Below are 27471 nucleotides of genomic sequence, written 5' to 3'. Positions count from 1 at the left end.
CTAAGCAAGAAAAGGAGCTGGTTCTCAGAGAGCACCAGGAGCAGCGATTAAGGTGCAGTGAGGGTGTCCATCTGCTGGTCTGCAGAGAGAGGGAGGGAGAGAAGCCAACGGGTCCCACTAGGCAGGCACTGGGTGATACTGACTGGAAAGGAATTCAAGAGAGAGAAGAGAAGAGAAGAAGGAAACAAAAGTCAGAAGCCCTACATACAATGCCTAAAAATTTCATCATCATTCCATCACCATGTTCTGAGGCCTTGAATGTTCTTTCATGAGCACATTGCCAGCAGATTTAGCAGGGACGATAACATCTGTTGCCACCATAGCAGTTGGTGATGCAGGAGATGTCAAAGCCCCCAGAGCTGATGGGCACTCCGTCACAGCTGAGGATGTTGCCAACGGCAGCAGAGGTGGAGGATCCCACGGCGGTGTTCTGTGGGGAGGAGCTGAGGATGGGGCCGGGCAGGGTCACCAGCACAGCAGGCGGCTCAATGATGACGTGGGAGCTCTGGCACTGCCTGACACAGCACTCATTGCAGCTGCTGGCCAGCGGGCAGGGGCCACAGGGCTGGCAGCAAGGGTCACAGGGCCGGCAGCAGGACATGGCTTTGGGTCACAGGTGCACCTGGAGCAGAGAGCAGAGAGAAGCAGAAAGTGAAGTCACATGAGAAGCAGCACTGCACCCAAACTCCCTGCAGCCAAGGCACTGCTGGCCCACACTGCACTGCCCAGCTGAAAGCCCAGAAGCCACCTCAGCCAAGTCCCAGCCTCTCTCTGTCTGCACAAGACCTTCTCTCCCCTGCCCTCTCCCAGCACAAGCAGCTCCCAGCCCTGTGCCACGACAGCCCCTCTCAGCTGAGACCTACAGCCAGGAGAGAGCTGCTCTTGAAACAGCAGGAGCAGGAGAAGGAGAAGAGGCTTTGCACTCACCTGATTCCTGAGGAGAAGGAGGTGAGAGAAGTGGATGAGAGAGCAGAGACTTGGGCTGCCTTTTATAGCAGTCCTGCCCTGCCTCAGGCCCAGAGGCACCTTAGTGGAAGTGATAATTTTTTGACCAGCTCATGTCAAATGTGCACCATCCCAGCTAATGGTAGGGGCTGTGTCCTGCTTTCCTGCATTGCTGCCTTTTCATTTCCGGTCTTTTGCTGTGTGTGTTCCTATTTCCCTTCAGAAGACTTGTGTTCAGGCCAGGATGAGAGGCCCAAGATTTTCCAGGATGTAAACAGGTCAGCACAAGGCAGAGTGTTTGGATCATAGTCTAGTGGCATTCCATGTGGGAACGTGATGTTAACCTGTGTCATTCCTGTAGGTTTCTTTGTGGCAAAATTTTCAGTGCATCATTCTCATTCTTCTTGTACACATGCACAAGGGCTGCCATGTAAGGGACGCAGAAACATCTTTTCCTTCTTCTTCCCCATCTCTCTCTTGCAGTCACTCTTTTTTTCATTCAGATGGGCTTCCCTTGTGGGGTTTTTCCTTCTTGCTATATTTACAGTATCTCAGGAGAATTGTGCTGGTCTCATCGACCTCACCCTCTTTCTGTACCCTCTCTGTGGATCCTTTGGGAAGTCTAGGACCATTTCTATGGCTGGGTTCCTTCACAGGGTGTTTGAGTTGTCTTAGAGTTGTCCCCAACACCTCAACAGAGCATCCACTTTTTGATGGTTTTCTTTTATGAATGTCCAGATTGCAAGGTTCAAGGGAGGCCTTCCCAAGCACACACATGTCAGTCTGTGCATGTGTGCATCATGAGGGCATGTCCCCATTTGGCATGTCCTTTAGTCCCACAGAGGCACTGGTTGCCCTGGAGAGATGGAGCCAATGTACAGCGGAACGGTGCTGCTTTGTCCTTGCAGAGAAGTGTCCAGAGAGCTGAAATGCAGCCTCTGCCTCCTCTACTCTCCACTTCTTGCTTTACATTCAAGAAGAAAGCCCAAAAATCCTGCCAGCCTCTGTAGGCCTTCACCCCAAATGGATTCCCCTCTGCTGGAGTGGTGCTGGTGAGTGGGTGTAGTGTCACACTCGTAAGGGGGACGGAACAACCAGGATTTGTACGTGCTGGTGGTTAAGAGGAAAAACCAGAGTCAGAGAGTCCAAAGAAGATTTCATATTTTATTAATAAATTGCCCACTTGGCATGGAAATAGGGAAAGGAGGAAAAGGAAAATAAAGGAAAAGGAAAAGGAAAAGGAAAAGGAAAAGGAAAAGGAAAACAAAAAGAAAAACGAAAAGGAAAAGGAAAAAAAGGAAAAGGAAAAGGAAAAAAAGGAAAAGGAAAAGGAAAAAAGGAAAAGGAAAAGGAAAAGGAAAATCTCAACACTGCTGGCTCATACATCAATCCAGCTGATATGGTGTCCAGGATCCTGGGGGCATTTCCCAGACTTTCTGGGGGCTCTGATTTTAGATAAGATTATCCCTGCAATGGAACCAGTCATCTAGCTTCCTGTGCAAATGAGTTTCCATGCCCAATCTGTCCTTCAGGCTCATTCTGGAAAGGGGATATGGCTTCAGGGGCCTTTTTCATATTCATTCCTTTATCCTAGGTCAGCATTCCATCAACATTTCATGCCCACTACTCTACATCACTCCTACTCTTGCCCTGTGCTATGTTTTGCTGCCCTACAGGAGCCACAGCACAAATGCTTCTGGAAAAGTGCTGCCTTACACCCCAGTGTCCCTTCTACCACACATGCTGGTCTTTCTTGCTAGCTTGTTCTTACTGGCAGTCTTTGATGGTTATTACCAGCTGTATTGGGTTGACCTTGGCTGGAAGGCCAGTGCCTTCCAAGCCACTCCATGACTCTCCCTTCTGAAGTGGACAGGGAAGAGAAAATAAGATGGGAAACAACCTGAGACTTGAGATAAGGAGTTGACTAAAGCAAAACTGTGCATAACAATCTACTGTTGAAATTCTCATTCATCTGATTTTCTTCACACTGTGTCGGACACTGTCTTTTGCCTAAAGGTGGTGAGGTTTGGTAGCTGGGGCAGAAAACTGCAGGAATGGGCTCTGTGAGAAGAGTCCAGTGTCTCCCACTACATCTGACAGAGTCAGCTCCAGCTGTGTCCAAAGGGGACTCAGCTCTGCCCAACACTGAGCACATTTGTCACACTGCTGGTGCCTCTGTGAAAGCAGATTTTGCTAGGAACAGTTTGTGTTGTGAGGAAAGTGTTAAAAGCAGAAGTATTAGGAAGATGATTGTAGGTTTGCTCAAGTGACCTTGCAACTGGGAATGCCAAGGCCTGGAGAGTATCAGTGTGGGAAACCACAAAAAGGATGCCTACTGCTGTTTTATCCTGTGTTTGAAGAAGTAAAATCTCTGTGTAGAGACAAGGCCAGTGTTTGGAAAGATTGTGAGGCCCTGTCATGGACATGCTTGAGCTCCCTGTTTTTGGAGAGAGAAGATCAAAGCTCAGAGATCACAAGAAGGACCGAGACATCACAGCACTGGTGTAAAGAGGAGCTCTGCCAACAAGGACTGAGCCTAAGGGGGACAACTTTCCCAGTTGTGCATCTTTGCCTGAGTGTTGATTTGGCCCCATCTGTAGAGTGAGGTAAGGAAATAAACTTACTCTTTGTCTTTTCGCCATGGTTTTGTGGGTTGTTCCATCTGCCTGACTGTATTGACTAAAAAACTTGGAATGAAAGGAAACGTAATTTTATTTTGTTTACAACACTCCTCCCACCCCACAAAACATGGGCAAGGATGGCATTTACAAAATCAAGTGGATCAAAATCCTGAGCAGCTTTGCCTTGAACACTTCCAGGAATGAGAAATCTACAGTATCTCTGGGCAATTTGTTCCATTGCCTCAACACCTGCAATGTCAGGTTATCTTTATCATCAACAAGGGGAAAGGCCACAAGGAAAACCCACAGGAGTGAGCCCCGCTCTCTGCTTTTCCATGGTACTCCTGAGGAGACTGCAAGAGTTGTCACAGAATGAAGGACAAATCACAGGCCCAGGTTTGAATGCAAAATTACTTTATTGAGTCCAAAGAAGAAAAGTGGGTACGTCAGAGACAGCAACAGGAGAAACCACAGAGACGCAATGGGGCCCATGTATTTGGCCTGCAGATAGAGGGGGGCAAGGAAGGGACCATTAAGGTTGAATCAACAGGCGAGGAAAGGAAGAGAGAAGAGAGGGCAGAAGAAGGAACTAATAGTGAAAAAGTCTAAATCTGATGTCCTCAAACTCTGTCGTCAGTCCAGCACCATGTTCGGAGGTTGTGGAGATTCATTCCCGAGGATGTTGGCATCGGCATCTTTAGCAGGAACGATAACATCTGTTGCCACCATAGCAGTTGGTGATGCAGGAGATGTCAAAGCACCCAGAGCTGATGGGCACTCCGCCACAGCTGAGGATGTTGCCAACAGCAGCAGAGGTGGAGGATCCCACGGCGGTGTTCTGTGGGGAGGAGCTGAGGATGGGGCCGGGCAGGGTCACCAGCACAGCAGGCGGCTCAATGATGACGTGGGAGCTCTGGCACTGCCTGACACAGCACTCAGTGCAGCTGCTGGCCAGCGGGCAGGGGCCACAGGGCTGGCAGCAAGGGTCACAGGGCCGGCAGCAAGACATGGCTTTGGGTCACAGGTGCACCTGGAGTAGAGAGCAGGGAGAAGCAGAAAGTGAAGTCACATGAGAAGCAGCACTGCACCTAAACTCTCTGGAACCATGAAAATTCCAGGCCCACACTGCACTGCCCAGCTCAGGAGCCCAGGAGCCACCTCAGCCAAGTCCCAGCCTCTCTCTGTCTGCACAAGACCTTCTCTCCCCTGCCCTCTCCCAGCACAAGCAGCTCCCAGCCCTGTGCCATGACAGCCCCTCTCAGCTGAGACCTACAGCCAGGAGAAAGCTGCTCTTGGAACAGCAGGAGCAGGAGGAGGAGAAGAGGGTTCACACTCACCTGATTCCTGAGGAGAAGGAGGTGAGAGAAGTGGATGAGAGAGCAGAGACTTGGGCTGCCTTTTATAGCAGTCCAGCCCTGCCTCAGTGGTGCGCAAGAGGCACCTTAATGGAAGTGATAATTTTGTGACCAGCTCATGTCAAATGTGCACCATCCCAGCTAATGGTAGGGGCTGTGTCCTGGTTTCTTACATTGTTGCCTTTTCATTTCCTGGCTTCTGCCATGTGCATTCCTATCTGAAGGCTTGTGTTACGGCAGGGATGAGAGACCCAAGAATTTCCGGGATACCGACATGTCAGCACAGACTGCTTGGGTGATGGTCTGGTGGCATTCCATGCAGGCACATGACGCATCTTGATTCCGCTCTGCTGGGTCAGCCTATGGTCAACAGTCCATTCTCATTTCTGCACCTCATTCCTGCACCTCGTTCCTGCTCTTTTCTTGTGTTTTGTTTCTCTCCTGGAGCCACAGAAAGGACACTTCCTCCAGAAAAGTGCTGCCCTACCTCCCCAGGGCTCCTTCTCCTGGAACATGCTGTTCTTTCTCACCACATGTTCTTAACAAGAACCCTTGGTTCTTTTTACCAGCTGTGCTGTGTTGACACTGGACTGCCAGTGTACTCCAGGCTCTCGATCATTCTCCCTTCTGAGGTGCATAAGAAAGGGAAAGTAGAAAGGAAAACAACTAGAATATTAGGATTTGAATGTTTGCTAAGACATAATCAAAAGATTGTGGGTGCAGTCGTGAACTGGGGAAAAACAAGCAAACAGTTTTTTGCTCTATTTCCAATCAGAAATTTCTATCTCACCACTTCCCAGGAAGCAGGACTTGAGCACATGGAGTGGTGTTACTTGTAGGCAAATATCGCAAAGAACGAATGCCCACCCTTGTTTCTCCTTTCCTTTGCTATTGTGTCTGAACTCCTGTCATACGGTATGGAATATCCCTTTTACTCAACTGCTGTCAACAGTCTGGTCGACTCCCAGGATCTTGCCATTCTCCCAGCTCCTGATGGGGAAGGGAATGTTGCAGGGACAGTGCTGGTGCTGTGTGAGCACTGCTCAGCAGGAGCCAAAGCACTGCAGTGTTCCCGGCACCTTTGTAACTCGCAGTGCAGAGCACAGCCCTGCCAGGGCTGCTGTGGGGAACATGAACTGCATCTCAGGCAGACCCAACACACCCACAAGCCTTGGCTGGCTCCAGAGGCATCCAGCTCTCCGTGTTTGAGACATACACAGCAGCCCTTATCTCCTACACTTGTCCACTGGGATGGGACACCGTCTCTTCCTGTCCAGGCCAATGCTGCCACTCAGACTGGTGCTGAGTGAGGCAGGGGCCAAGACCTTACAACAAATGAGGGGATGGAACTGAAGGGATCAGGGCTGAGATATTACCTCGCTCTGAGATGTAGGATAGATGTTCTGGGTGGCACAGGGACAGCCAAAGAACTGCGGACTCTTTTTAGTGTTCAAGAACCAGGACTTCCAGATTCCTTGAAGCATAAGGTGTTCCACTAATTATGTCCAGGAAAGCAGCGACACATCATTCAGGACAAAAGGCCAAAACCACAGCTCCTTCATCAAAGAGGAGGTCAGGCAGTTTCCCTCTCTGCTGAGGGACCACCAACATAATTTTTCTTTAGGTTATTGAAAATTTCATTCATCCCTGTCTTAAGCCTGGACCACTCTGTGGCTGTCAGGAATTTTATTCATCCAATTGTTCTTCACACCGTGATCGATGGACCTTCTCTGCTGTGTAAAAGTGGTGAAATTTGGCACCTGGGGCAGAAGGCTTCAGGAATGTGCACTGGAACAACATTCCCGCAGCTCCCACCATTTCTGACAGAGTCAGCTCCAACTGTGTCCAAAAAACCCATAAAGGATGCCTACTGCTGTTTTATCCTGTTTGAAGAAGCAGAATCTGTGTAGAGAAAACACCGATGTTTACAGAGACTGGGTGGCCCTCGCACAGACATATTTGAGCACTGGTGCAAAGAGGAGCCCTGCCAGCAAGGACTGAGCTGAAGGGGAACAATGTTCCAATTCCTGCATCTCTGCCCAAGCATTATTTCAACATCCTCCAAGGAAAGAGGTATGGAAATAAATTTACTCTCTATCTTTCCACAATGGTTTTGTGGCAGTTCCAGCTGCACAACTGTGTCAACTCACACACTTGTGATGGAAGTGAATTTAAATAACATTTCATATCATTTTCAAGTCCAAAGCCACGCCAAAAAAAGAGGCATTGACTGCATCCACCAAACAAAGAGGCTCAAAGTGCTGAGCAACTTTGCCTTGAGCACTTCAAGGAATGAGAAATCTCAATGTCTCCAAGTAACTTGTTGCAGTGCCTCATCACCCTCACTGCTAAGAATGTCTTTGTCAGCTCCAAGGGAAAGGGCACAAGAAAAATCCATAGGAGTGAGTCCCACTCTCTGCTTTTCCACTGTACTCCTGAGGAGGCTCAAAGAGTTGTCACAGAATGAAGGACAAATCACAGGCCCAGGTTTGAATGCAAAAGCAACTTTATTGAGTCTAAAGAAGAAAAGCGAGTACGTCAGAGACAGCAACAAGAGAAACAACCACAAAGATGCAGTGGGGGTGTCCAATGGTGTGGCCTGCAGAGAGAGGGAAGATGGGAGTGGGGGCAGACATTCCCATGAGGCTGGCACTGGATGGTGGGGACAGGAAAGGAAGGGAAGACAGAGGAGATAGCAGAAGAAGGAACTAATAGTGAAAAAGTCTAAATTCAATGTCTTAAAGTTCTGACATCATTCCAGCACCATATTCTGTGGTCTTTGATATTTTTGCCCATGGATATTGTCCTCGGCATCTTTAGCAGGAGCGACAACATCTGTTGCCATAGCAGTTGGTGATGCAGGAGATGTCAAAGCCCCCAGAGCTGATGGGCACTCCGTCACAGCTGAGGATGTTGCCAACAGCAGCAGAGGTGGAGGATCCCACGGCGGTGTTCTGTGGGGAGGAGCTGAGGATGGGGCCGGGCAGGGTCACCAGCACAGCAGGCGGCTCAATGATGACGTGGGAGCTCTGGCACTGCCTGACACAGCACTCAGTGCAGCTGCTGGCCAGCGGGCAGGGGCCACAGGGCTGGCAGCAAGGGTCACAGGGCCGGCACTGCTGGCACTTCTCAGAGCAGGACATGGCTGGAGCCTGGCGCTGCACCTGGCACAGAGGGCAGGGAGGAAGTAGAGCACATGCACACCTGAGACACAGCCCGCAAGGCACCCCCAGCAAGACACGGCCCCTGCTGCCTACACAGCTCCAGGCTCTGCAGCCCCAAACTGGGATCCTTTGCCTGAGCCCAGCACGGTCCTTCTGAGCTCAGCCAGGCCCAGCCATGCTCCTGCATAACCTGCATGGAAATCAGCGCCCCAGCCCAGCCTCAGCCTCTGGCCAGAACACACGGTCTGCCCTCTGCCCACACCACCACCACCATTGCAGAACCCTGCCAGAAGAACAAGGAGCAGCAACAAGGCTTGGAAAGCTGAGTGCTGTCCTAGAGAGTGTGGAGGAGAAAGGGGCTTGCAACTCACCTGGTTCCCAAGGAGAAGGAGGTGACAGAAGTGGTTGAGAGAGTCCCCAGTTCGGCTGCCTTTTATCCTGGCCCCACTGTGCCTCAGGGCCCAGAGTTCATGCTGCATAAATGATGCTATTTCTGCATGATCCCTGCATGAACAGAAACGTCTCTGGGAATGGTATGGCATGTGTTGCAGCTTCCTCTAAAATGACTTTGCATTTCCTGGCTTACATCATTCTAATAACAAACATTCTTTCTGAGTGTTCCTATGTGAGATTCCAGGATTTCTGTGGGTAAGGATGTGTCAGTGTTGTCAGAAGACAGAAATGAAGTGCAGAAGGTTTCCAAAGGTGGTAGGTCATGCCAGCCATGGGCACCTTACGGAGTTTTGTAATGTTGTCTGATTTTTGAAATTTCTTCTGACATGAGGATATCTACTCCCAGCCCTCCAGTCTTTGAATCAAGACTCAATGGCTCACCTGGCAAAGTGCCTTGTCCTCCAGATAAAGATCTTTTGCCTTCCTCCTCATCTTGCTCAATTCATGACACTCCTGTGGCACTGTGGTATGAGCTTCTGTCCTGCTTAGAGTGCCCTGAAGCTGCTCTGGCTGGCAGCTCCCCTGCATCCCCTCAGTCCCACCCCTTCCTGTGGCCTCTGCCCCATCTGCTCCCCACTACAGTGAGTGTGGCAGTGTGGCTGTGCCCCAGTGTGTGCGAGTGTCTGCACATCCCTGTGCTTGTGCACTCGTGGGAACAGCCCCTGAGAGCCTCTGGCCTCCACGGGGATGGCTGTGCTCAGGGCAGGGCACTTGTGTGCAAGCCCCGTGCGCGTGTGCCTGTGCCCGTGTGCTGGGCTCAGTGCGTCTGGGCTCATGTCTGGGCACAGCTGGGCAGGCTGGCAATGTGTCAGTGCCCCTGTGTGTGTGTCCACAGCTGGGCCTGAGCTCAGCTCTCAGCGCAGCCATTGCAAGGCCCGGAGGGACTTCCCTGCCCAGCAGTGCCAGACACTCCCACACACTCAGCCCCCAGATCCTTCTCGGCAGGAGCCTGCACAGGGCCACGGCACTCCCATCTCACCAGGACAATCCCAAAGCCAGGCCATCCCCTTGATGCCACCTCCAGGCAGCCTTGGAGCACTCAGCTGTTTGCCAGGCTCCTTGCTCCTGCCTCATGGAGAAGCTTGGAGGTTTCAGTGTTCTGCTGGCTCTGTGGGGATGGGGCAGTCCTGTGGCCACACTGGCCTTTGTGCTGAGCCAGGAGCTATGGGAAAATGATGTTGTCAAAGAGAACGAGGCACATGGAGAGAAACCTTTGATTGTGTGTGGGAGGTGGAGGCTGGAAGAGCAGAGAATTGCTCCTCTCTCACACTCAGAAGGTGAAACAGTGGCAGCTTCCACTGTAGGAGGATGCTTTTGATTCTGTCCTCAAGTGTGGTTGAGCCCACAGTTTTGTGTAAAATAGGCTTAAGGATCATGAAAAAAAAGTAGGAAACTTGTTAGATTAAATGGCAAAACAGTTGTTATACATGGGCACAGGTATTTCATTTGGAAATGGAAGGGTGAATATTACAATTGCTTGTTTCTCCTTGGGATACATCTAATCCTGATGGTTCAGATCCATCATCTGCCATGACCCTGCACTATCCATGCTGTGCCAAGAACTCTGGGTAACTTTCATTCTTTGAAGCCTCAGAAATATTGACTTGGGAAAATAAGTTGGGAAACAGCAATGCATATGCAGAAATGTACACACTGAACCACTGCACTTATATATTGCTGCACTGTGCGTGATGTCAGAAGACAACATCTTAGATCAGGGCAGGGAAAGTGGAACTGCTGGACTGTGCTTCCTTCTCCATGGTTTGACAGAAGTCCAGAGCCTCAGGGGCCACCATGGGGATCCTGGTTGGACTTGGGACACTGGGTCTTCCTGACAGAAGCACATCTGAGAAATGAGCATTCCTGAGAGCACATCTCATCCAGCGGATACTGAAGAGCCTGGTCACTGTTCCACCTGGAGAGTGAAATGATCTCTTCACAGGGTGGGCCAGTGAGGCCATTCCATCAACCTTCTTTTGTTTCTTCAGAAAGGCATCTGAGTGTTTTGTCTAAAGATTCATCTTGGTGCCAGTCTGAAAGGTGAGCCAGCACTGGTTCAGGAATGTGTTTGTGAACTCCAAGTGAAAGGGCACAAATCAAAATCCACTGCACTGTGTCCCACCCTCTGCTTTTACCATCATTTTTCCCCTGAGCTCCCTGGAAGAGTTTCCACAGAAGGAAGGAGAACTTACAGGCAAGGTTTGGATGCAAAACCAGCTTTATTGAGTTTAAAAAGAAAATGAAGAGCCTCAAAGAGGGAACCAGGAGCAGCCACTAAGATGCAAAAGGAATGTCTGTCTGCTTGGCCTGCAGAGGGAAGAAGGCCAACAGGACACACTAGGTTGGCATTGGGTGGGGCTGAAAGAAGGAAGGGAGGAGAAAGGGAGGAGAGTGTAGTAATGCAGCGATAACCCAACAGCCTAAATATACAATTTTCCAAAAATCAATCTTCACTTCAGTACCCTGTTCCGAGATCTTGGACTCTAGACTCCAGTGTTCTCAAAGACATTGACAGCATCTTTAGCATGGACGACATCTGTTGCCACCATAGCAGTTGGTGATGCAGGAGATGTCAAAGCACCCAGAGCTGATGGGCACTCCGCCACAGCTGAGGATGTTGCCAACAGCAGCAGAGGTGGAGGATCCCACGGCGGTGTTCTGTGGGGAGGAGCTGAGGATGGGGCCAGGCAGGGTCACCAGCACAGCAGGCGGCTCAATGACAACGTGGGAGCTCTGGCACTGCCTGACACAGCACTCATTGCAGCTGCTGGCCAGCGGGCAGGGGCCACAGGGCTGGCAGCAAGGGTCACAGGGCCGGCAGCAGGACATGGCTTGGGGTCACAGGTGCACCTGGCGCAGAGAGCAGGGAGAAGCAGAAATTGGGGACACATGAGAAGCAGCACTGCACCCAAACTCTCTGGAAACATGAAAATTCCAGGCCCACACTGCACTGCCCAGCTCAGAGCCCAGGAGCCACCTCAGCCAAGTCCCAGCCTCTCTCTGACTGCACAAGACCTTCTCTCTCCTGCCCTCTCCCAGCACAAGCAGCTCCCAGCCCTGTGCTAAGACAGCCCCTCTCAGCTGAGACCTACAGTCAGGAGAGAGCTGCTCTTGAAACAGCAGGAGCAGGAGGAGGAGAAGAGGCTTTGCACTCACCTGATTCCTGAGGAGAAGGAGGTGAGAGAAGTGGATGAGAGAGCAGAGACTTGGGCTGCCTTTTATAGCAGTCCTGCCCTGCCTCAGGCCCAGAAGTACCTTAGTGGAAGTGATAATTTTGTGACCAGCTCATGTCAAATGTGCACCATCCCAGCTAATGGTAGAGGCTGTGTCCTGCTTTCCTGCACTGCTACCTTTTCATTTTCTATCTAATTCCATGTGCCTTCCTATCTGAAGACTTCTGTAAGTGCTGGGATGAGAGGCCCACATATTTCCATGATATAAACATGTCAGCTCAGGCGGAAGGCTCAGATGGTGGCATTTCATGTGGTCAGTTGATGAGAACATGCATCATGTCTGTGTGAGTTTTTGTGCTAAAATTGTCAGGGAATGTACATTGCCCTCATTCCTGCATGTGGAGAACTGCCATGGGAGGGGACATAAAGCATCCTTTTCTGTTTTTCTCCCTGACTCTCTGTGACAGTTAGTCATTGCTGCACTGACCCCATTGCTACACAAACATTGCTTTCAGGAAAATTCAGATGGTCTCATTTGCCTCATTCTCTTACTGTGCAGTCTCTGTTGGTCATCTTTGAACACCAGCAGTGTGTCTGTGACCTGGTCTTTCCCCAGTATACCTGAGTCCTCTCCTGTCAGAGCTGCTCCCAACATGTTCTCAGCAGAATCCCGAGTTGCTGGTATTTTTATGGCCTTCTATGAATACAAAGAGTTTTTTCTTGGCTCATGCATGAGCACACATGAGTCAGTCTGTGTGTGTGAACCTCATCATGAGGGCATGAAGATTCTCTCAGTTGCGCACCCCCCCTCCCTTGGTTTGTCCTTCTACACCACAGAGTCGCCAGATATCTTTGCCAGAAGAAGCCAATATACAACTGAATGGTGCTTGCAGAGGACTACCCACAGAACTGAAATGCAGAATCTTCCCCTTTCATCCTCAATGTCTTGCTTTATGTTCAGGAAAAAAAGGCCAAGAATATCTTCCCACCTCTGCAGATTTTTATTCTTTTATCAAAAATTGAAGAAGTGGATAATGGCTTTGTTTCGGTTTGAAAGGCTAGTGTCTGCAAAGAAAGGCAGGAACCTCCCTTGGAATGGAGAATATGACCCCCTTCCCTCCAAATTATTATAACTTTGAAATTAAGGGGCTTTCAGGCAAAGATAGGGAAAAGGAATAACAGTTCTTTACTAGTATGTATGTATCTAACAAGGCAAACAAACAACAACAGCAGCAACAAATAAAAGAACCCAGAAAACCCAATAAAGTCTCTTCCTGCTCTTTAAGTACTTTCCCCTTTGGTGCAGTTCCGGTCACAGCCAGCAGGGGCGCTGGTGGCTCCCGGCCAGGCAGGGCTGGTGCGCTGATTCCTCCAAGCCTGCAGGGGGCGCTGTGGCGCCAGCTCGGCTGCCCCTCTGTGTGTGGGTAATGGCGGGTGGGCCGGCAGGAGATGGGGAAGGGGCTTCCTTTACAATCCCCCCGGTGTCCCTCCGGATAGTGAAATGAGCTGTAGCAGGAACGTAGGAAGCAGCAAGCTGGAACGGCAGGGATGAGCAGATCCTGGAGTGTTAGATGAGATGTACCAGAGACTCTGCAGCTGCAGCAAGAGCCGCAGGGTGTCCTGGTGGGCAGGGTTAGCACAGAGTAGTGACGAACCTGGAGCAGTGGCAGAGCAGCAGCAGGGCTGGGCAGCAGCAGCCCGGCTCCTGAACATGGCAGAGAGAGGTTCCCTTGAATGGGAAAGGGGCTTGGGCATCCTGGGTCTTCCCCTGAGGCACCCAAGCAGATAGTGAAGGGTCCCCTGTTTGGTGAGGCAGTGTTCATAAGGTCCCAGTGCGATGGCCACTCTTAAGAGCAGAGCTCCACTCATGGTAGGAGAAGGCAGGAGGAGGCAGAACACCACAGTGTTTGTGAATTCTTCCCACAGCGACTGCAGCCTCCTTCTCCTCCAAACAGTAAGAGAACAAGACAGCAGCTGTGCCCAGCCCCCTTTTTTTCCCAACCCCAATTCTCGAGGTATCTCTGCCCCTCCGAAAGAAACCTTCAGATAAGAGAGTAGCCAGCCGATCAATGATCAATGACTAAGTTTGAATATTGATATCTGGTTAAACCAGTGGAAGGATGACAAGCCTCTGGGAATACACATAAAATCAGAGAATACTGAGTAAAGTTCTCTTTTCCTACTGAGCCTGGGAACAGGTAACAACCAGCCTGGCCCACTCTGTGCAGCTGGCCGGGCAGGCTGGGCCGGGCACCGCTACCCAGCTCAGGTGGGGCCGGCTCTGGCTGGGCCCCCCGAGCCACAGTAGCTGCCGGCGGGGTGGTGGGGAGGCCACAGCTACTAACTTCCAGCTGACCCTGCCGCTGACCTGGACCAAAGGAGGTGTCTGCTGGGCTCCCGGGAGCAGATCTGAGCCTGCGCTGAGATGGGCGCACCCTGATGCCACCATGGGGTAAGGGGAAGTGTCCATCAGCCTGCCTGGCTACTGAGATCCTGGCTGCCATTCTCTGGCCTCTCTGACCTTTGGTGTGATGCTACTGAGGCTTCCCTCTGTCATCCTGGCTTTGAAATCCAACACCATGAGCTGCAGCCCAAGAGGGAGAGATCCGGGCAAGATATTAACTCTTTCACTGCACAAATGAGACCTGAGGACATTAACCCTCTTCCCAAGTGAGAGGAAAAGGACAGAGTGAGACGTGGAGAGACACAGCATGAGATTGAAGTCAGTGAAGAGAGAGAGAGGAAGTAAAAGTCCTAGGTGGGAGGAAGATTGAGGAGTTGCCTAGTTTGGGCTGGGCTCTCTTATGAGGCCATGGAGAATACACTAAAATGTCCCTGTCACTTATAGAATGCTTTTTAGGGGGATGCAAAGTTCTAGTCCTAGCTGTGAGCTGATGTAGCTGTGATCTAATGGAGAATTTTGAACAGAGGAAGATAGAGAGAAAGAGATATGAAGCCTTCTGCTATCGGGGGGAAAAAAGACCTCTGTTTCTTGAGATGAAGATGATTTTAGAGATAGATGAAGAAAGAACCTTTGTTTTTATACTAGAACAGTCATCTTTAAACTGTACGCTAACAAGCTGAAATGCCCAAGACCACAGCTGTAGGAAGGCTGTCAAATGGGAGGAACTTCACGGTTTGCTGAATTTCTGGGCATCTGCAGGTTCATGACATGGGAGCCACCAGGGAACTGTTTCTTGTGGGGATGTCTTCATAGGATTTCTAAGAGAGGGTCCTCTCCCTAAGAACCGATGAAAGACTATTTAAAATTGGTGAAACTGACTGAAAATCCCAGGTTTTGTCTCTTTATGTTGTCAGTGGGAAAGTGAACAGTTGTAGGGTGAAGGAGAAGTGCTTTGAAGGTTTCATTCTAATTCTTTTGAATTTTTCTTTCTTGTAGTTTTGTTAATAAACCTCTCTTTATACCTTTTAAGTTTGAGGCTGCTTTGCTTTTCTCCTAATCCTATCTCACAGCAGAAAAAGAGTAAATAATTCTAGTAGACACTCAAACCACTACACATAATTTGGGAAATAGAAATTAGCAAAGGTGAAACCACTACACCGTGTGAGACATGAAATGGTTGCCAGGCAAAGTCTCCCCAGAGACTCTCCCATCTTCTTCTAGTTGACTCCTGCAACTGACACATGTGCAACCTCTCCCCCACGTGCCTCTGAAAAAACAGTATTGAGACAGAAATCAAGATTAAATTGGCTCCTCACACCTCAGGACCTTGAACATCCAATGGACTGGACTGGCACAGCTGGATGGATGCTGAAACCAGGACTGAGATCTCACCACTGGATCAACACTGAAATTGGAACTGACATTGTATCAGCTAGATGGAAGCTGGAACCAGGGCTGGTGATCTCTTTATCTCTCTGCCTCTCTCTTTCCATCTCTTTTTTTCTCTTTTTCCCTCGTTAATTCATCTCTCTCTCTTTAATTTCTCTCTTCCTTTTCACCAAACCTCTTGATCCAAAACACACTGCCATTGTTTATATAGTAGGTCTGGGACTTCTCTAACATACTAATCTCTACACCAAGTGTGTAATTTACTCATAAAACTTTCTGATTTTTCATGGACCCTCTGACTCCTGCCATTCCTTTTGACTGTGACCATTTAAGAATCTTGAGTGTTTCCTTCGCCTTAACGGCGCAACCCGACAGCCTGCACAACTCGATTGGCAGAAACTGATCCCAACTTCTGCATCACCTCAGCTCTGCATGTCTGGACAGCAGCTAGGTCCTGTCAGGTGCTGAAGGAGTCTGTGAGGTACCTATCTCATCTGCCTTTGATCACATGTGCTACTCATGAGCCCTAGACTGGGTAATGCAGTCGGAGAAGGAAGAGATGAGGCTGTGGGCTGGTCCCAGATATTGCTGTTTATCCTCCTCACTCCTGCCCACCTTTGGAGCCATCTTTTCCCTGTTTGGCATTGGCTGTGGAGTAGCCAGGGGTGTTCTTCAGCAGCTCCAAAGGAAAAGGCACAAAGTAAAATCCCCTACAGGGAGTCCCACAATCTGTCCCTCCACCTTCTACCCTGAGCAGACTGGAAGGGTGGCCATGGAAAAAAGGAAGATATGGAGGCCAATGCTTGGATGCAAAACAACTTTATTGAGTGCAAAGTAGAAAAGAAGATGGCTCAGAGTGGCCAAGAGGAGCAGCCACAAAGATGCAGTGGAGCTCCTGCAGGGTGTGCATCTGCTTGCCTTGCAGGGGGAAGGAGGGCAACATGTTCCTCTAGGCTGGTCTGAGGAGACACAGACAGTAAATAAGAGGACAGAGTAGAAGAAGGAAAGAGTAGCTTTCAGCTCTAAATACAATGTCCCAAAACTCTATCTTTGCCCAGAAGCAGATTCAGAGGTCTTGGAGATTCCTGCCCGAGGGTGTTGCCAGCAGATTTAGCAGGGACGACATCTGTTGCCACCATAGCAGTTGGTGATGCAGGAGATGTCAAAGCCCCCAGAGCTGATGGGCACTCCGCCACAGCTGAGGATGTTGCCAACGGCAGCAGAGGTGGAGGATCCCACGGCGGTGTTCTGTGGGAAGGAGCTGAGGATGGGGCCGGGCAGGGTCACCAGCACAGCAGGCGGCTCAATGACAACGTGGGAGCTCTGGCACTGCCTGACACAGCACTCATTGCAGCTGCTGGCCAGCGGGCAGGGGCCACAGGGCTGGCAGCAAGGGTCACAGGGCTTGCAGCAGGACATGGCTCGGGGTCACAGGTGCACCTGGAGCAGAGAGCAGGGAGAAGCAGAAAGTGAGGACACATGAGAAGCAGCACTGCACCCAAACTCCCTGCAGCCAAGGCACTGCTGGCCCACACTGCACTGCCCAGCACAGAGCCCAGGAGCCACCTCAGCCAAGTCCCAGCCTCTCTCTGTCTGCACAAGACCTTCTCTCCCCTGCCCTCTCCCAGCACAAGCAGCTCCCAGCCCTGTGCCACGACAGCCCCCCTCAGCTGAGACCTACAGCCAGGAGAGAGCTGCTCTTGAAACAGCAGGAGCAGGAGGAGCAGGAGGAGAAGAGGCTTTGCACTCACCTGATTCCTGAGGAGAAGGAGGTGAGAGAAGTGGATGAGAGAGCAGAGACTTGGGCTGCCTTTTATAGCAGTCCTGCCCTGCCTCAGGCCCAGAGGTACCTTAGTGGAAGTGATAATTTTGTGACCAGCTCATGTCAAATGTGCACCATCCCAGCTAATGGTAGGGGCTGTGTCCTGCTTTCCTGCATTGCTGCCTTTTCATTTCCTGACACGTGCCATATTCCTTCCCCCTTGAGGGCTTTTGTAAGTACCAGGACAAGCCCAAGGATTTCCGGGACATAAACACATCAGCGCCTGCAGAATGCTCAGGTCACAGGCTGTTGGCATTTCATGTGGTCAGCTGATGTGAACTTGTGTCATTACTGTGGGTTTCTTTGTGGCAAAGTTGCCAGGAAATGGGCACCTCTTTTGTGCTTCTTGCCCTAGGACTGCCATGTGAGGGGGCACGCGGTGTCAGTAGAGACTCCTGCTGCTAAATTTTTCCTGTCCTTATATGAGCGCACATATTTTTGAGTTGTTCCAGGCAGATGACTGAATTGAAGTCCCTGAATTGACCTTCTTCTGTTGGAGTGTTGCTGGTGACTGGGATGGGACACAGGTTCCTCCTCTCCAGACCAATGCCGGATGCACTTGTACAGATCATCTCCCTGGTGCTGAGTGAGGAAGTGGCTGCATCTCACAGCAAATGAGCGTTGGACTGAAGGGACTGGGGCCTGGGTTGTGCTCTCTTGTGAGATGTAGAACAGAACAGACTCTCTGTGTGGTATAGGGAAAGTCGAACATCTTTGAGTGAAACTCATATTCAAGCAACTCCATACCCCCCCAAAAACTGCATGCCTAGCAACTGTGTCGGGAAAGGTAGGAAGGTGGTTTTTTGTTTGTTTGGTTTTTTAGGCTAACTCCCAAAATCCTGCTGCTCTTTCATCATCAGGTCTGTTAAAGTTGATCTTTGCCCAAGAAAAATAGCTGTTGTGTTCTGACTGCAACCTGTCATTCTGTATCCCACTGTGCTACTGAAACATGGACGAAATAGAAGAGAATCAGGGATGAGGCAGGGCAGTGGCATTGGTGAAATGGAATTCGAGATGGAGTGAAGTTATTTTAGTGGTTTTTTGTTTTTTTTTTTTTGCAGTCTTGCTTTGTTTTGTTTGTAGAGTGTAGAAGGAATGTTCCCAAAATCAAGCATTGTTTTTGCTGGTGGTAATAGGTAAGAAATCCCTCTGTCCTTACCTCAACCCACAACATTTTTCTCCTTACTTTTTTTCTGAGAGGGAAATACCTCTTCCTCTCAGAGAAGACAGATACTGCTCTTCCAGCACAGCCTTGCAGTGCCTCATGCAGCCCCAGATGTTCATTGCACACATTTTACAGGGCTGAGGCGTCTTGCAGACAGCACATTCCCAACTCTCATCACACAGAGCACACATGGGAGAGGAAAGGTTGTTCACATGGGCTGGAAAGATGACAGGGACAAACCACCACAAGTTCCCGCCATGGAACTGGAAAGAGAGCACCAATCAGAACAACCCTTGCTCGCTCTTTGCAGGTCACTGCAATTGCAATCCCATTCTGGGGCAGTTCCATGGCAGAAGCTCTCTCCTCCACCATTTCCTCTTCCTGGAGGTAATAACCCTAGCCCCTCACAGGAAGAGGATCTTTTTCCCATCTCCGGGTACATGGGGAAAATTGGGATGACAGGGGAGAACTGAAGCCCCTTCCTGCAGAGCTCAGCCTTGCACCAAAGGGTCTCCTTCCTGAATGCCAACACAGGAGAACTCTACTTTGCCTCTATCACTCTCTCCCACCTCTACTGAAGCATGGAACTCACAGGGAAGACTCTATAGTGCTTGAACCTCAGAAATTTTGGATTTCGAAGACAGTTGAGATCTTCTGAAAGACCTGTCTGGGAAACATACAGAGTAGATTGGCCAGGAGAGAGTGTCAGTGAGGGATATATTGTTGGGAAAATAAAAAAAATAGATTTTAGTTGGGGAACATTTGTTTAAGACACTGACAATGAAAAAATAAAACAGGATCTTGATAAATAGCAGAAAATTAAAAAAATGCAACCTCCTCTCCCCCAAAACAACTCTTAAATTAACTTCAGTGTCCTTGCCCATGGCAGGGGAGCGGGGGGGCGGGGTGTGGAGTAGATAACCTTTAAGGTCCCTTCCCACCCTTAATATTTTATGACTCTTTGATTCTATGATTTAGTTCATCCACACCTCTTTCTTGAAGATTCAACTTGCAGCCTTCATTTGGAAATCTTCTATTTCCCTCCGCCCTACACAGCACTGTGGGGAGTGAAATGGAGGAGTTTTAGTCAGTGCACAACTGTCCTTTTCTGCCTCCTCACATTTTTCTCTATTCCAGGATGAGCCATTCTTACAGGCTGCAGTCCTTCAAGGCTGTCATAGATGACAAGACGGGAGAAATCTTCTTTGCCACTACAGCTTTGCTATTAACAAACCCATGGAAATTACACAGTTTATATTACGTGCCTGCATGGGATGCCACCAGGCCTGGACTTGAGCATTATGCCTGTCCTGAAGTTCTTATGATGCCAGAAATTCTTGGGCCTCTCATTTCAGCACTTACAGAAGAATTCATATAGAAAAGCATGTGGCACGTGCCAGGAAATGAAAAGGGGCAGTGTAGGAAAGCAGGACACAGCCCCTACCATTAGCTGGGATGGTGCACATTTGACATGAGCTGCTCACAAAATTATCACTTCCACCTAGGTGCCTCTGGGCCTGAGGCAGGGCAGGACTGCTATAAAAGGCAGCCCAAGTCTCTGCTCTCTCATCCACTTCTCTCACCTCCTTCTCCTCAGGAATCAGGTGAGTGCAAAGCCTCTTCTCCTCCTCCTGCTCCTGCTGTTTCAAGAGCAGCTCTTTCCTGGCTGTAGGTCTCAGCTGAGAGGGGCTGTCTTAGCACAGGGCTGGGAGCTGCTTGTGCTGGGAGAGGGCAGGGGAGAGAAGGTCTTGTGCAGACAGAGAGAGGCTGGGACTTGGCTGAGGTGGCTTCTGGGCTCTGCGCTGAGCAGTGCAGTGTGGGCCAGCAGTGCCTTGGCTGCAGGGAGTTTGGGTGCAGTGCTGCTTCTCATGTGACCTCACTTTCTGTTTCTCCCTGCTCTCTACTCCAGGTGCACCTGTGACCCAAAGCCATGTCCTGCTGCAAGCCCTGTGACCCTTGCTGCCAGCCCTGTGGCCCCTGCCCGCTGGCCAACAGCTGCAATGAGTGCTGTGTCAGGCAGTGCCAGAGCTCCCACGTTGTCATTGAGCCGCCTGCTGTGCTGGTGACCCTGCCCGGCCCCATCCTCAGCTCCTTCCCACAGAACACCGCCGTGGGATCCTCCACCTCTGCTGCTGTTGGCAACATCCTCAGCTGTGGCGGAGTGCCCATCAACTCTGGGTGCTTTGACATCTCCTGCATCACCAACTGCTATGGTGGCAACAGATGTCGTCCCTGCTAAATAAATCTGCTCACAATGTCCTTGGGCATGAACCTCCAAGACCTCTGAAACTGCTTCTGGGCAGGAGATAGAGATTTGGGACATTGTATTTACAGCTTAAAGCTATTATTCCCTTCTGCTTTTCTTTATCCTCTGTTTGCTGTCTGTGTCCCTCCAGACCATCCTTGTGGGGACATGTTACCCTACCTTCCTCTGCAGGGCAGGCACATGAGCTCCTCTGCAGGAGCTCCACTGCATCTTAGTTGCTGCTCCTGGTGCTCTCTGTGAGCCACCTCCTTTTATTCTTTCAGCTCAATAAAGTTGTTTTGCATCCAAGTCTTGTCCTCCAAGTTCTCTTTCTTTCTATGGAAAGTCTTCCAGTCTGCTCTGGATAAAAGGTGGAGAAACAGAGGGTGGTAGTCCCTGCAGTGAATTTTACTATGTTCTCTCTCCCCTTGGACTGGATACCGCACAGTCAGTGACCATCAGAAACAGCGAAGCTCTAAAGGCTCACAGGAGTGGGTTGGTGTGTAAATTGATACAACCACGTCACCAAACTACAGCTGAAATGTAAAGAGTAGATTTATTTCAATACCTTATTAACTGACAGGTCCCAAAGAACTGCCAAGCTGCAGAGACACATAAAATGGGAACAGTGGCACCATTAGGGTCAGTACAATCCTAGAGCGTCACTGACTGTCCCACTATCCCAAGAGGCCTCATGCACCTCCAGTTTATCAAAATGTTGTGCTTTTATGACCTTTGAGTTTTTTCATCTCTCACTCTCCCAGCAGGAATCTCAAGATTGTCTGTGACAGATCCCTCCTCAGGTTCTGATAGCTTTTATATTATGTTTCAAAAGAGAGACAGGATAATCAGCAATAAATATGTTTCCCAAGTGGATATTCTCAGCCTCCCCACCTACAAGGTCATTTTGCACAAATCTATCATCCTCCTCTATCATATCTCAAAATCTTTCAGTTTTAACCTTTTTGTCCTAGTTGGGAAATAGCAATGCATAGAAACAGCCACAACCTCATCTTACCTTCTCCTCCTCTCCATTATCCAGTCTAGGGTCCACAGGCTGCACAGGCAGATGAGGTACACATCTCACAGGAGCCCTCAGCTCATGCAGTGCCCAGCCCTGTCGTAAGACACAGTGCTGAGATATTTCAAAAGTTAGGGTTGATATCAGTCATACTCAGGATATGCAGTAGTAAATTACTTTAGGTAGACTTTGTGCACAAGACTTTGGGCTTCACTATTAATTCACATTTCTCCCAATATGGACAGATGTAATCTGTCCATCAATGCCTTCCTGATTGAAGCCTTTGACCAAACCTGTGCCCAAGGGGAGTGCAAGACAGACAAAGGAAGTTGGACCCTGGTGAAGACAGGGTCTGCCATAGGCAGCCCACAGATCACAGAGTCATCAAATGGTTCAGGCTGGGCAATCTTGTCCCACCCCGCTGCCATGGGCAGGGACACCTTCCACCAGACCAGGCTGCTCAAAGCCCCATTGTCCAACCAATTTCCTGCTTCAGACAGCTGGCGTTACTTTATTAGCAGAGCTGGATGCAGAGGGATGTCTCCTAGCATGCCCAGAAACCTAAGAGACCAGGTTGTATTCCAAAAACTAATACATATTCACCATTTTTTGAATACATGCACATATGTTAATTATGTCCATGGACTTGTTTGGATATGGTTCCAGATCTTCTGATGAATCTTTTCTTTTTGGGAGTATCTCAAATATGTGGTCATGTCATAATGTACTTCTGTCATCATTCTTAACTCTGACACATAATCTGTGTTCTCATGTTGGTGTTTAGGATTTTTTCTTTTTTTTCTATCTCATGGAATTTTGTCCTATCTGTTGCCAAGAAACCATAACAACTGATACTTAGGAGATACAAAATAAATTGCCTTGGGAAGGGTGTGGCTGCCTACTCCTTTAGCTGCGGAGTTTCTCTTGGAGGGGCAGAGATACTGCGGGATTTTGGCTGGGTTAAAGGCAGCTGGGAGCGGCTTCCAGCCTTCTTGCTCCATGACGCTTGGAGGAATGCAGGCTGCAGTTGCTGTGGGGAGAGTTCACCACCACTGCTCAATCTCCTGCTGTCTTCTCCTACCCCAAGTGAAGCTCTCTGCTTGTGGTAGCAGCCGTTGCACTAAGACCTTAGTAACATCCTATCTCACTAGAGGGGGGCCCTTTTCACCATCTGATCACTTGCCTTAGGGGAAACTCCAGGACACTGGACTTTTTCCCCTGCCAGGAAAGCCTCTCCCAGCCGTGTTCGAGAGCCAGGCTGCTGCTGTGGAGTTTCTGCTGCCTCTTGCTTGCTGCCTTGGGTGAGCCCGCCCTGCTGTTCCAGCCGCCACTCTGAGGTTCTGGCTGCGGCCCATTTCGCCTTCCAGCCCATCCGCCATTACCCTGTGAGGGAGATGCTTCTGAGCTCACACCACAGCGCCCCCTGCAGGCTTGGAGGAATCAAAGCACCCGCCCTGTCTGGCCGGGAGCCACCAGCGCCCCTGCTGGCTGTGACCGGAACTGCACCAAAGGGGGAACTGCTTAAAGAGCAGGGAAGAAACTGTCTATTGGGTTTTCAGGGTCCTTTTACTTGCTGTTGCTGTCATTGTTTTTTGTTTACCTTGTTATATAGACACATACTGGTAAAGAACTGTTATTCCTTTCCCATATCTTTGCCTGAAAGCCCCTTAATTTCAAAGTTATAATAGCTTAGGGAAAGGGGATCATATGCTCCATTCCAAGGGAGGTTTCTTGGCAGACACCTGTCTTTCAAACCAAGATATTTCTAAACTAAGATATTGGCTAGTACATATTAATCACTGATATAAGTAAATAAGGAAGCTTTAACTGACATAAGACTTACCAGTCACAGACATAAGGAGTTAACATAAGCTCACATTAATCTCTGGTATTTGTACTAAACACTGTCTGCTACAAAGCTAAGCATTAACCATGAATATAGGGATCATACACTGTATGCTAAAGTCAAAAGAATTTTTCCAACACCTTTCCCCATTGCTGCAAAGACTCCTTGAAGAAACAGAATTTGTTTGGTAGTAAATTCCCCCTTTGAGACTTTAATATCATTTCTTTAAAGTGTCATAGGCAGTTATTGTATTGATCGAGTCTGCACATCAGTAAGCACTGAATTAAACAAGTGATTAAGGTCATGAGTACCACATCACATCATGATAAGTGCAAGAGATTGTTTTAACCCTCCTAAATTCAGGACTGTGGGGCCATGAGCCCCACAGCCAAGAGAAATCTAGTCCTTCTATCTCTGTAGTTCTTGCAGCTGGTTTCTTTAGTTCTTTCTTTCTTTCCTATTAGTCAGGAGTTATTGAAAAGAATGAACCAACATATCCCTTTAAATTCTTCACATCCCTGCTTATGTCTCAACACCAAGTAGTCAACTGCAGCTCGATTTTCTAGGGCAGCTTCTCTGACTTGTATAATTTCTGTACTTCGGGCTGTTAATACTTGTGAAGTGTAATTTATATTTTCAGTTAAAACACACATGGTTCTCTTTCTGGTGTGATGGTTCACAGCTACTCTGACTCCAGGTGTTCAAAAGGCAGGAGAAACCAGTTCACTCTCACTATATAGGGTAACTTGGGAATCACAGTCCTCTGTCAACTGAAAAGCTGAACAGTTTTCTCTTTTGTGTTTCACATACTCTTGGTGAAATAGTAGAAGAGTTAATGTATCAATGGCACTGGGCCCTTGAGAAATATTGGCCGGAACATCTGAGTAGGCCTGTCAGCCGCATAGCAAAACTCATCCTATAGGTAACTTCGTGTGCTCCCAGGCATAAGAAATTTGTTCTGTGCTATTGCTTTTTAAGGGAGGTTGTAGCTGTGTCAGATGTTAACATTTAGAAAAGCAACTGACAAATTACATTGCTTTTCTCTGCACACCAGACACTGATCCCAACTGGTGAATCACCTCAGCTGTGCATGTCTAGACAGCAGCTGGGCCCTGCCAGCTACTGAAGGACTGTAGGAGGTACAGATGTCATAAGGGTGTCATGTCTTTGACCATGTGTGCTGCTCATGGAGCAGGTAATGGAGAGAAGAAGCAGGAAGGGATGAGGCTGGGGGCTGGTAGCCCCACAGTGAAGACTGTTTGTCATAGTCACCACTGCCATTCTTTGCATCCAGGATCTCCCTGATGGCCATTGACTGCAGAGTAGTCAGGGATGTCTTCATTAGCTGCAAAGGAAAGGACACAAAATAAAATCCACTCAGGGACTCCCAGCCACAGCTTCTCTACCTTTATTCACTGAGCAGACTGGAAGTGTTGCCACAGAACAAAGGACAACTTTGGGGAACAGGTTCAGATGCACAACATTAATGAGTCTACGGAAGAAAAGGAGGTGGCTCACAGAGGGAAGCAGGAGCAGCCACTAAGATGCAGCGGAGCTCCTGCAGGGTGTCCATCTGCCTTTCATGCTGAGGGAGAGAGGGCAACACATTCCCTCTAGACTGGTGAGGAGACACACAGACAGCAGGTGGTAAAAAGGAGACGAGTGGAAGAAGGAAACAATGTCCAAAACTTCTGTCGTGTCCCCTCACATTGCAGTTCTTAGGTATATGAGTGAGACGCACAGGAGCGGTGCCCATTTCCTGACAACATTAACACAAACCACTCAGAAATGACACAAAAGAACATGACCTGCCCACAAGGGATGCTGCTGGCACTTGATCAGAGACTTCTGCCTGTGCTGACGTCTCTCTGCCCGGGAAATCCTCCTGGCACTTAGAGAAGTAGCCCTTCCTATAGGACAGGAAGCAAAATTACAAGGAAATGAAAAGGCAGCAATGCAGGAAACCAGGACACAGCGCCTACTATTACAGGAGATGGTACACATTTGACGTGAGCTGGTCACAAAATTATCACTTCCACTAAGGTGCCGCTGGGCCTGAGGCAGGGCTGGACTGCTATAAAAGGCAGCCCAAGTCTCTGCTCTCTCATCCACTTCTCTCACCTCCTTCTCCTCAGGAATCAGGTGAGTGCAAAGCCTCTTCTCCTCCTCCTGCTCCTGCTGTTTCAAGAGCAGCTCTCTCCTGGCTGTAGGTCTCAGCTGAGAGGGGCTGTCTTAGCACAGGGCTGGGAGCTGCTTGTGCTGGGAGAGGGCAGGGGAGAGAAGGTCTTGTGCAGACAGAGAGAGGCTGGGACTTGGCTGCGGTGCCTCCTGGGCTCTGAGCTGGGCAGTGCAGTGTGGGCCAGCAGCGCCTTGGCTGCAGCGAGTTTGGGTGCAGTGCTGCTTCTCATGTGACCTCACTTTCTGCTTTTCCCTGCCCTCTGTGCCAGGTGCACCTGTGACCCCGAGCCATGTCCTGCTGCAAGCCCTGTGACCCTTGCTGCCAGCCCTGTGGCCCCTGCCCGCTGGCCAACAGCTGCAATGAGTGCTGTGTCAGGCAGTGCCAGAGCTCCCACGTCGTCATTGAGCCGCCTGCTGTGCTGGTGACCCTGCCCGGCCCCATCCTCAGCTCCTTCCCACAGAACACCGCCGTGGGATCCTCCACCTCTGCTGCCGTTGGCAACATCCTCAGCTGTGGCGGAGTGCCCATCAGCTCTGGGGGCTTTGACATCTCCTGCATCACCAACTGCTATGGTGGCAACAGATGTCGTCCCTGCTAAATCTGCTGGCAATATCTTCAGACAAGAGCATCCAAAACCTCTGAACCTGGTCTGGGCAGAGATAGAGCTTTTGGACATTGTATTTAGAGCTGTGGGCCATCACTTCCTTTTTCTATTCTCCTTTTGCTGTTTGTGTCTCGCAAGCCCAGTTCAGTATGGACCTGTCGCCCTTCCTTCCTCTGCAGGGCAGTCCAAAGAGCACCACATGGGAGCTCCATCTTAGTGGCTGCTCCTGGTGCTCTCTGTGAGCCATCTCCTTTTCTTCCTTGAACTTATTAAAATTGTGCTGCATTCAAGCCTCGGTCTCTGAGTCGTCTGTTGTTCTGTGGCAACTCCTCCAGTCTGCTCAGGAAAAAGATGGAGAAAGCAATGTGTGGGGCTTGCTGCAGTGGATTTTACTTTGTGCCCTTTTTCCCTTGGAGCGGATGAAGAACATCCCAGGCTACCTGGCAGCCAAAGGCCATCATGGAGACTTTTGCTCCAAAGGAGTGGGGATGGGAAACAACAACACCTGGGGACACCTGAGCTCACAACCTCATCTCTTCCTGTCCTTCCTTCATTTCCTGGCCTAGGGTCTGTGCCCAGCACACCTGGCAACAAGCAGAGGAGATCCAAACCTCACACAGTCCCTCAGCACTTGGCAGGGCCCAGCTGCTGCCCAGACATGCAGGGATGAGGTGAGTCACTAGTTGGGATTGGTAGCACACTCAATCTGTGCCGTGGAGTCTCCGTCCCTGTGAACCCAACACCTCCAAAAGGATCTAAGGTTTTGTTTTGGGAGTCCATCTTCCCTGTTTAAATGACTTGTGGCTTCACTGCTAATGCCAACATGTAGGAATGTTTTCAGCTGTACTTGAAAATTTCTGGTTAGTCCTTGGCCTTCAGCCCCACGCAATGCTCCAAATATCATTCCCTGGGTCTCCATGTTCTCCTGGGCACAGAAAATGAACTGCTGAAGGCATTACTGGACTCCAAATACCAGCTCAGGTTCACAGCATTCTTTGATTCATGTGATGTTCCACACAGGCTGCTCCTGCCTAGATCTTTGGACATCATTTCTGCTGGCCTAGTCTCAACAATTGCAGGCAGTG

General features: G+C 49.7%; 1 protein-coding gene and 5 pseudogenes across 1 annotated transcript; 2 read left to right on the top strand and 4 right to left on the bottom strand.

Annotated features, from left to right (window-relative positions):
- Window positions 1-289: 289 nt before the first annotated feature.
- LOC120763855 (feather keratin Cos2-2-like) lies at window positions 290-1060 on the bottom strand (annotated as a pseudogene).
- Window positions 1061-4263: 3203 nt separating this feature from the next.
- LOC120763603 (feather keratin Cos2-2-like) lies at window positions 4264-5197 on the bottom strand (annotated as a pseudogene).
- Window positions 5198-7737: 2540 nt separating this feature from the next.
- LOC120763746 (feather keratin Cos2-2-like) lies at window positions 7738-8064 on the bottom strand. The gene has a single exon (XM_040087294.1). The coding sequence runs from the start codon at window positions 8062-8064 to the stop codon at window positions 7738-7740; it is 327 nt and encodes a 108-aa protein (XP_039943228.1).
- Window positions 8065-16614: 8550 nt separating this feature from the next.
- On the bottom strand, window positions 16615-18500 carry LOC120763602 (feather keratin Cos1-1/Cos1-3/Cos2-1-like; annotated as a pseudogene).
- A 1462-nt stretch (window positions 18501-19962) lies between these two features.
- Window positions 19963-20730, top strand: LOC120763745 (feather keratin Cos1-1/Cos1-3/Cos2-1-like; annotated as a pseudogene).
- Window positions 20731-25543: 4813 nt separating this feature from the next.
- On the top strand, window positions 25544-26470 carry LOC120763601 (feather keratin Cos1-1/Cos1-3/Cos2-1-like; annotated as a pseudogene).
- The last annotated feature ends 1001 nt before the right edge of the window (window positions 26471-27471 follow it).

The sequence above is a fragment of the Hirundo rustica genome, chromosome 27 (assembly GCF_015227805.2).
Source record: "Hirundo rustica isolate bHirRus1 chromosome 27, bHirRus1.pri.v3, whole genome shotgun sequence".
Taxonomy (NCBI): Eukaryota; Metazoa; Chordata; class Aves; order Passeriformes; family Hirundinidae; genus Hirundo; species Hirundo rustica.
This window is presented reverse-complemented; position numbering and strand designations above follow the sequence as displayed.

Bases quoted from the DNA above. Each gene is read 5' to 3' on its own strand.
- LOC120763746 (XM_040087294.1), bottom strand. From the start codon at position 8,064: ATGTCCTGCTCTGAGAAGTGCCAGCAGTGCCGGCCCTGTGACCCTTGC.